The sequence below is a fragment of the Nycticebus coucang genome, chromosome 21, assembly GCF_027406575.1.
Source record: "Nycticebus coucang isolate mNycCou1 chromosome 21, mNycCou1.pri, whole genome shotgun sequence".
Lineage (NCBI taxonomy): Eukaryota > Metazoa > Chordata > Mammalia > Primates > Lorisidae > Nycticebus > Nycticebus coucang.
This window is the reverse complement of record NC_069800.1, coordinates 55,768,359-55,778,274: the sequence shown is the minus strand read 5'-3', so window position 1 is coordinate 55,778,274 and position 9,916 is coordinate 55,768,359. Positions and strand designations below refer to the sequence as shown.

Genomic DNA, 9,916 nt, shown 5'->3' with positions numbered 1-9,916 from the left:
GGCACCCATCATGCCAATCTCAGAGGGATGAGAACTCTGGTGATAGACACTGAATCATACCCCAATCTTCATTTACCGCTTCTCCTTTGGGATTAGATCTGTGGTCACCCAGAATAAAGACTGCATTTCTCTGCCTCTCCTGTAGTCAGCCATGGTTTTGTGTCTGGTCCCTGGATGGAAAGGTGCTTTGTCTGGCTTCTAGGACTTGTCCTTCAAAGAAGGGAGGTTGCCCTTCCCACCCTGCCCTTTCCTCCTAGCTGGAATGCTGTGATGGCTGGGGGTAGAGAGGCTGAGACTGAGGGGAACCAAATGAAGAAGGGAGTGAGCAGTGGCTGGACAGGGTTGGCCTGATACCCAGAGAGCTGGAGCAGTGGTCTGCTTGCTCCACCTGCCTCCAGGTCTGTTATGTGAGAAGTGAACTGTTGCTTGTTTAAGCCACATTTTTTCCCATTTGTCTATTTTAAAAGCTTTTTTTTTGTTTTGTTTTTGGCCAGGGCTGGGTTTGAACCCGCCACCTCTGGCATATGGGACCGGCGCCCTACTCCTTGAGCCACAGGCGCCACCCTTTAAAAGCTTTTTTTGTGGGCAGGGCCTGTGGCTCAGTGAGTAGGGCACCATATACCGAGAGTGGTGGGTTCAAACCTGGCCCCGGCTGAACTGAAACAAAAAAATAGCCAGGTGTTGTGGCGGGTGCCTGTAGTCCCAGCTACTGGGGAGGCTGAGGCAAGAGAATTGCCTAAGCCCAGGAACTGGAGGTTACTGTGAGCTGTGACGCCACAGCACTCTACCGAGGGTGATAAAATGAGACTCTGTCTCTACAAAAAAAAAAAAAAACAGCTTTTTTTGTAGCTCAGCACCTGTAGCTTAGTGGGTTCAAATTTAGCCCAGAGTCCAGGCCTGCCAAACAACAACTACAACCAAAAAATAGCTAGGCGTTATGGCGGGCGCCTATAGTCCCAGCTTCCTGGAGGCTTAGGCAAGAGAATCACTTAAGCCCAAGAGGGTCAGGTTGCTGTGAGCTGTGACGCCATGGCATTCTACCCTGAGTGACATAGTGAGACTTTGTCTCAAAAAATAAAAAATGAAAGCTTTTTTTGCCAAGTGAGATGGTACTTGTAATCCCAGCTACTTAGGAGGATGGGGCAGGAGCTCAGGAGCTTCCTTGAGCCCAGGATTCAAAACCAGGCTGGGCAACATAGCAAGACCCCATCTCAAAAAATAAAAATACCACCTCAGGCTGGTTACCCATAGCTTAGTGGTTAGGGTGCTGGCCACATGCTGTGGGGCTGGTGGGTTCAAACCTGGCCTGGGCCTGCTAAACCACAACAAAAATAGCCGGGCATTAAGGCTGAGGCAAGAGAATCACTTGAGCCCAAGAGTTTGAGGTTGCTGTAAGCTATGATGCCATGACATTCTACCAAGGGTGACAAAGTGAGACTCTGTCTGAATAACAAAAACAAAAACCACCCTTTTATTTACAATAGAAGTGAGATTAAGAACAGTGAATTCTTATGTACATTGAACCCAGCTTCAGCAATTCAACAGTTACCAAATTGTGGCCACTTTGGTTTTCCTCTGTTCTGGCCATCTACTCCCTCATTCTCGCATTCCTGCGAAGCAAATTCCAGACATCTCATTTCAGTGTAAATATTCCAGTGTGTGTATCTAAAAGATAAGAGCTTTTTCTTCCTTTTTTTTGTGCAGTTTTGGGCTGGGGGCGGGTTTGAACCCGCCATCTCTGGTATATGGGGCCGGCACCCTACTCCTTTGAGCCATAGGCACTGCCCCAAGATAAGAGCTTTTAAAACATGATACTTGCCGGGCGGCGCCTGTGGCTCAGTTACTAAGGCTTTGGCTCCATATACAGAGGGTGGCGGGTTCAAACCCGGCCCCGGCCAAACTGCAACCAAAAACAAAAAAATAGCCGGGCTTTGTGGAGGCCGCCTGTAGTCCCAGCTACTCGGGAGGCTGAGGCAAGAGAATCGCTTAAGCCCAGGAGTTGGAGGTTGCTGTGAGCTGTGTGAGGCCACAGCACTCTACCGAGGGCCATAAAGTGAGACTCTGTCTCTACAAAAAAAAAAAAAACATGATACTTGCCATGGACTGAGTATTTTATGGCCCCCCCAATCCATATGTTGAAACCTAATCCCTAGTGTGCTGGTATTAGGAGGTAGGGCCTTTGGGAGGTGATTAGGTCATGAGGGTGCAACTTTCATAAAAGGGATTAGTGCCCATATGGGGTTAGAGAGAACAGAGGTCTTCCCTTCCACTGTATACAGACCAAGTGAGTAGACCATTATTTGTGAATCAGGAAGTGGGCCCTCATCAGACACTGAATCTGCATACCTTTATCTTGGACTTACTAGCTTCCAGAACTGTGAGGGATTATAATTGTATAAAAGTATATGGTATTGGGCGGTGCCTGTGGCTCAAGGAGTAGGGCACTGGTCCCATATGCCAGAGGTGGTGGGTTCAAACCCAGCCCCAGCCAAAAAAAAAAAAAAAAAAATATATGGTATTTTGCAGCCTGAACAGACTAAGACAATAACTATTAGTATAACATCTTACTGTTTATTTTTTCGGGGAGGGGGACAGAGTCTCTGTCGCTCTGGGTAGAGAGTGCCATGGTGTCATAGCTTACAACAACCTCACACTCCTGGGCTCAGGAGATCCTCTTGCTTCAGCCTCCCAAGTAGCTGGGACTACAGGTCCCGCCACAATACCTGGCTAATTTTTCTATTTTTATTTTTATTTATTTATTTTTTTGAGACAGAGCCTCAAGCTATCTCCCTGGGTAGAGTGCGGTGGCATCACAGCTCACAGCAACCTCCAACTCTCGGGCTTAAGCGATTCTCTTGCCTCAGCCTCCCAAGTAACTGGGACTACAGGCACCTGCCACAAGGGCCAGCTATTTTTTGGTTGTAGTTATCATTGTCGTTTGGCAGGCCCAGCCTGGATTTGAACCTGCCAGCTCTGGTGTATGTGACTGGAGCCTTAGCTGCTTGAGCTACAGGCACTGAGCCGAATTTTTCTATTTTTAGTAGAGATAGGGTTTCACTCTTGTTCAGGCTGGTCTCAAACTCCTGAGCTCAAGCAATCCACCTGCCTTAGCCTCCCAGAGTATTGGGATTACAGGCATGAGCCACCATGCCCAGCCAACATCTTGCTTTTTAGAACAGTTCCTTAATATTAACAAATATCCAGGTGATGTTTGTTGTCTTACAAATTCATACATATATATATATAGTTTTTTTTTTTTGGCCAGGGCTGGGTTTGAACCCACCACCTCTGACATATGGGGCCGGCGCCCTACTCCTTTGAGCCACAGGCACTGCTCAACATTCATATTTTTAAAATATGGATTTGCCTGTTTATTTGCATCAGGGCTCAAATAAGTTACCCACATAATGATTGATTGATAGGACTTTTTATTTTTATTTGAGACAGGGTTTCAAGTTGTTGCCTCAGTAAGAGTGCCATAGCATCACAGCTGACAGCAACCTCAAACTCTTGGGCTTAAGCGATTCTCTTGCCTCAGCCTCCCAAGTAGCTGGTACTACACGCACCCACCACAATGCCTGGCTATTTTCTTTTTTTTTTGTAGAGACAGAGTCTCACTCTATGGCCCTCGGTAGAGTGCCGTGGCCTCACACAGCTCACAGCAACCTCCAACTCCTGGGCTTAAGCAATTCTCTTGCCTCAGCCTCCCGAGTAGCTGGGACTACAGGCGCCCGCCACAACGCCCGGCTATTTTTTGGTTGCAGTTTGGCCGGGGCTGGGTTTGAACCCACCACCCTCGGTATATGGGGCCGGCGCCCTACCAACTGAGCCACAGGCGCCGCCCGCCTGGCTATTTTCTTATTGTTGCAGTTGTCATTGTTTTAGCAGGCCTGGGCTGGGATCGAACCCGCCAGCCTTGGTGTATGTGGCGAGTGCCCTATCCACTGAGCTACGGGGGCCGCCGATTGATAGGACTTTAAATCACCTTTTCTCTGTAGGCTTCCCCTTTTGAGTATTGGTGTCCCATCTTTCCTTTTTTCCTTGAGATGTATTTGTTGAAGAAATTGTCCTTAGAGTTTGCTAGGGTCTAAATTTTCCTTATTTAGCTTATTAGTTGTTTAGCATGTTCCTTTTTCTCCATCTGCTAAAAATTGGTAGTTGTGCTCCCTCTGTTCCAATTTTTTCTTTCTTTCTTTTTTTTTTTCCCAGTTTTTGGCCAGGGCTGAGTTTGCACCCACCATCTCTGGTATATGGGGCCAGCACTCTACTCCTTGAGCCACAGGCGCCACCCATCCAATTTTTTCTTTTTCTACCCTTGGTAGAGTCCTTCAGCATCACAGCTCACAGCAACCTCAAACTCTCGGGCTTAAGCGATTCTCTTGCCTCAGCCTCCCGAGTAGCTGGGACTACAGGTGCCCACCACAACACCCGGCTATTGTTTTGAGATGAGGTCTTGCTCTGACTCAGGCTGGTCTCGAACCCATGAGCTCAGGCAATCCACCTACCTCAGCCTCAAAGTGCTAGGATTACAGGTGTGAGCCAACGTGCCCGGCATGTGCACTTTTTATTTGTGTCTGTTACCATAAGCAGCTTTGGATGCCTTATGGAAGTATGTTGGGAGTAAAAATAAACTCATGCCCCAGACTTCCCACACATAATGTCACCACCTCTGATCAAAGGGTGTGGATGAGCCCCAGCTTCTGTGGCAGTACCGGTTCAATGAAAGTTCTCAGCCAGGTGCAGTGGTCATGCCTATAATCCCAGCACTTAAGGAGGCTGAGACTGAAGGATGCTTGAGGCCAGGAGTTCAAGACTTCTTGGGCAACATATCGAGACCCTGTCTATGCAATAAAATAAATTAGCTGGGAGTGGTGGTGCATGCCTGTAGTCCTACTAGGAGAACTACTACTCAGGAGACTGAGGCATGAGGATCACTTGAGCCCAGAAGTTCAAGGCTGTAGTAAGCTGTGATGACACCACTATATTCTAGCCTGGGCAATACAGGGATATTCTGTCTCCAAAAAAAAAAAAAAAATTCCCCCTTTTACTACCAGAGTCTTGCCAGGGACCCATCTGTGATCCCAGGTAGCCCTGCCAACTGGCCTAAGAGAATAGAACCAGCACCTGTGAGGAAATGCTATAGGTCCTGGCAGGACCCTGGGTTGGGTCCTGCCTCTGGCCCTCAGTGAGGAGCCCCACCTGCTCAGCCTCCTGTGCTTCTCACTGAGGGCCACAGGCAGGACCCAACCCAGGCCTGTCTGACCCAAAGCCCTGCTCCTAACTACTGCGCTCCACAGGTGGCTGGCCCAGAGAGGCTCAGTAGACATGTGACAAAGTTGAGGCTGGAGTGTGTGACCTTTGCAAAGCCACCTGAACAGGAACACAGAAACCAGCTTTAATTCAGCAGCATCCACTTTTATTTCTAAACAAGCATCCAGTGACATGACTGTTTTCTATCCATTTTGGAATCGTCTGAGTCCTGTGAGATACTGCAGGGGCTCCAGCATTACAGCTACAGGGACACATCTCTGACCCACTTTCCCTTCCCAGCTACAGCTCCCCAAGAAGAGCAGCCAATCACTTCTCAGGAGCCAGAGCCCTAACTGTGCCTCTCACAGCTCACTTGGAGACAAAATAAGAAGCCTGGGCCTGGCCTTCCTAACCGTCTTGAAGACAAAACATAGTACTTTAAAAAAACCTCCATTTTTACAAAGAAAATGAAGAATAAAAGATTTTGCTAAATCTTGAGAAAATATCAAGCTTTGCAGAAGTCCAACTTGAAGAAAACATGACAGCCTTTGGTGGCAGCCATAGCCTTCCCCATTCTATATGCAACCTCGCAGGGGGTATGGGACCATACGGGACCAGTAGGGCTAGCAGGTGACTTTTCTTCTGGCCGCCAGGGCACAGGGCCACCAGCCATGATACCCTGAAGCCAGTCAAGCACTGGGAAAGCAGCTTCCTCTGGGATAGGTGTCAGCTGGGGTGGGACAGTGGGATGGGGGGCAGGGCATGTTAGAAAGTCTTCCTTCTTTTACATGGCTGATGATGCAAAGTCCTTTGACATCTAACTGCATGTCTGATAATTGGCAGGAGCCTTACTCAAAGGGGATATGTCTCCTTCTCCTGAAGCCTTTACTTCTGACTGTGGTGTTTTCATTTAAAACACCTCCCTGGGGCTCTGGAGATTGTATTCTCCAGAAGAACTGCTCAGTGATTCTGGCTTCTGTATCAGGAGCAGTCCAGATTTGGTTTCCTGCCCACCAACCAGCAGGAGAGACATCTGCCAGCATTTTGAAGAGGAGGGAGGAACACTTTTCTTGTTTGCATTTAAAATCCCAACCAAAGCAGCTGAGATTCTTTCTCATACTGGAGTCAGAGAGCAGGCTTGAGCCCGGAGCCAACCCCAGGCCCCACCTGCACCTCTGCCAGCTCCCAGCCTACCTCCCTCCAAAGAAGTAGGGTCCTGGTTTTAGTGAAGTGTAAGGGTTCCTGTGGGAACATGACTGGAGACTTCATGAGCCCACACCTTGCTGATGGCACCTTTGACAAGAGTATTGAGATCTCCACTCATCTTTTGGTGTTCCATGGCACACAAAGGAAACTGCATGCAAATCCAGACCTCTCTGGGTTGGCTCAGGGCTGCCCCCTGGCCTCACGCTTGCCAGGCCCAGCCAGCATTCCTACTGTGAAAGGGTGGCTGGCCTGGGGCAGGAGGGCTTTGGTTTTGTTCTACTGAGTGTCTGAACACCAGATAATGGAACTGAACTACCTTCAGCTTGGCCTGGGCCCAGACCACTGCAGAACAATCTCTGTTGCCCTAGGAATAGCCAACCTTTCCCCAAAGTCCTCACACCCTGAGTTACAGCAGGTGTTTGTTCTGAGGAGTCCTACCACCACAGATAGCACAGCCAGCTGTGGAGGGCCGCAGGGAGCCCCCACAGCATCTTTTCACTCTAAGCGCTTCCTCCTACTCACTGTAGCTCTCCTGTCCTGTGGCTTACACCTAAAAGAAAATATACATGCAGGAAGGTATAGACTGCATATTTTTATGTGTTCTATGCATTTACTGCCCAAAATAATTATTGGGTATGTTAAAGGTAGACACCAGAAAAAAAATTTTTTTTTCTTTTTTGAGACAGAGCCTCAAGCTGTCACCCTGGGTAGAGTGCTGTGGCATCACAGCTCGTGGCATCACAGCTCACAGCAACCTCCAACTCCTGGCTCAAGCGATTCTCCTGCCTCTGCCTCCCAAGCAGCTGGGATTACAGGTGCCCGCCACAACACCCGGCTATTTTTTGGTTGGAGCCGTCACTGTTGTTTGGCGGGCCAGGGCTGGATTCGAACCCACCAGCTCAGGTGTATATGGCTGGCGTCTTAGCCACTTGCGCTGAGCCTGAAAATTTTGATTCTCGGGCAAAGACATTAGAAGCAAATCTGCTAGAGAAATAGACTTCCATGGCTTTTTGCTTATTACAGAGGCCAACTGTGACTGCTGAGGAACAGTTAGTTACCCTTGCTCTCAGGGTGGCTCTCCCAAGCTGCCAAACCTTCACTTAGCCAGCAGGGGGCAGAGGAGGCTCATGAGAGGTGCAGCCTTCAGGAAAGGCTCCCTCCCCCAAGCTCCCAGTGCTCTGCTATAGTGCTATCAGCGAGGTGTGGCAGGTGTCAGCTAAAAGTCGTGTGATGTGGCTCCTATCCCTAAAGACATTGGACCTGGTGACAAAGGGCAATATGAACTGAGATGATCTGACTTTTCATTGCTTAACTTGTGAATTTAAGATTGGAAGAAAAATAAAAATAAAATCCTGATAAGTCATTGAGTTTGCAAAGTAACTTGTATCTGTGAGATGAGATCCTGAAATTCAGGAGAAAAAGTAAATTAGCTCTGAGCTCTGGTAAGAGAAAAATCTGGTCTCAAATCCCTGCCCTCATCTGGCCTCTCACTCAGAGGCTACTCTTTGACCTCTTCTCTGCAAGGAAATGATGGAGACCAAAATTTAAGCAGGCATTGGCTCAAATTATAGGGTTAAGATGAGAGATTACAAAAAGATCATATTTTAGCTCTCTCGAGTATAAATTTACTCTTCATGCATTAAGCGTAAACCACCTGTCTCCTGCCCTGCTCCGACTACTGTGGGGGGCCAGACAAGATGCTAGGGTTGGGGTCTGGCCTCTCATGCCTGGCATGAGTCCTGGAGGGTCCTGTGGTCAGTCCTTCCTAACATCCGGGGCCATCGTGCCTGAGACAGAAGAGATGGAAATGTACCTGCTACCAGCCCAGTGTTCGTGCTGGCCCACAGGCCCACTGTGTCCTCAGAGAAACAAGGACATGTAAATGATGACTAAATCACCTAAGGGTGCTGAGTTCCAAGAATCCAACTGAGACCCAGAGCCACATACAAAAAGTTGTCAATGGCCCTTAGATGGGTAGAGTTGAGCAGTTATGAGGCTTGTTAAAGAGCAGGTGAGGAGAAGATGAGTCAACCCCATTTCATCTGGAGTGATTGGCAGCTCCTCATCCCAAGACAGCTGAAAAGTCCAAGCTGAGGGACGGTGCTGGCTGAGTGTGTGTGTGCACATCTAGCTCCAGGCCACTGGGGTCCTAGGTTGGGGTGGATGGGGAGGAGGACTACAGGTTGCTGCTCTGGCTCCTTCCCCAGTGCTCTGGGAAGCTGATACCCTGGCATGGGTGACAGAAGGAATGCAACATGGTAGGGAACTGGGAGAGGAGAAAGAGGACAGAGCCCTGATTAGCAGCGAAGGTGGCAGCAGGTAACCAGTGATTGCACACTGCAGAGCCCAGGAAAAGGACCTCAGTTGGACAAATAAGAACCACCAGTGGGGAGTTTTCATTCTATTTTGCAGGATGGAGGCTACCCTGCTTTATATAAAAACAAAACAAAAAAGAACCACCAAGTGGGAGAGTCATGGTCAGAAGATCAGATGGCAGGAGGCCACTAGTAGCTCTCTTCATTGTAGAAATGCAAGAATTTAAACTGAATCAAGACTGCATGTGCCAAGTGCCACAAACCCTGTGCCTCTAGCTTCTCTCTCTAGAGGGCGCTCTGACCCCACAGACTAGGCTCGCTCTCCCACCCTCAAAACCCGGGGTTGCACCTTCCATTGGGGCTATCTCTAGAGAAGATACTAGAGGGTACCAGTGTAAACAGTCACAATACACCCCAAGAAAGGCAGCAGCTGCCTGCACCCCAGGGAAAGAAGCAGTGAAGTGCCAACGAGAGGTTAAGGAAAAAAGGTCACTCAGTTTTTCTTCCTCAGGAAATACAGGAACTATTGCAAAGGGGAATGTGAGGTTGTCAAGATTTCTGGGCCTTACCACTTAGGTCAGAACTGCTGCTGCTGATGTCCAGGCACCTTGACGACTCCCACCTGCCAGCACAAAGGCCCATCCCAGCAGGGGCTGTGACAAAGGCAGGGGCTTGTGAATGGCACAAACTGCCAAGTGCTCCTCAGCAGACTGGGAGAACCCTGCTTGACAGGGGACTGTTCACCTGGCTGCAGGGGCAGAGGGAAGTGTTCATCTGGGACAAGTGGTCACTCCAATCTGGGAGCCAAGATGCAACACCGAGAGCAGAGAGGCTGGCTCAGTGAGGAGTGGGGAGATGACACACGTGTTTCAGAAGCCAACTGGCTCCAAAGGCCTGGAAAGTTCTGGGTTAAGAAGTCTCTGTCATCTCCACTTCACCCTCTCTTAAATCCTGAGGAGGCTGCCAAATGGTTGTGCCTCTGGGAGGCCCCATCCTGGATCCTGCCTGCCTGAAGCTTGGGTGCCTGTCACAGCAGCTCCTGTTCATCATCTTCAGAGCCAGAGGGGCCCTGGCGCACCTCCTCGTACCACTTGTTGGTGAGTGTTTTCATCTGGATGCGCCCATGGTGAAGGTCCTAGGGCGAG

At 49.2% G+C, this 9,916-nt stretch overlaps 1 protein-coding gene across 3 annotated transcripts in view; it reads right to left on the bottom strand.

Annotated features, from left to right (window-relative positions):
• Nucleotides 1-4,629: 4,629 nt before the first annotated feature.
• SLC9A8 (solute carrier family 9 member A8) overlaps nucleotides 4,630-9,916 on the bottom strand; it is an 80,165-nt gene continuing 74,878 nt past the window's right edge. For all 3 annotated transcript variants that reach the window (XM_053574282.1, XM_053574283.1, XM_053574284.1), the window contains one exon: nucleotides 4,630-9,906. In XM_053574282.1, coding sequence (XP_053430257.1) covers nucleotides 9,799-9,906 — 108 coding nt within the window. In that variant the 3' untranslated portion in view covers nucleotides 4,630-9,798. The remainder of the gene's footprint in view (nucleotides 9,907-9,916) is intronic.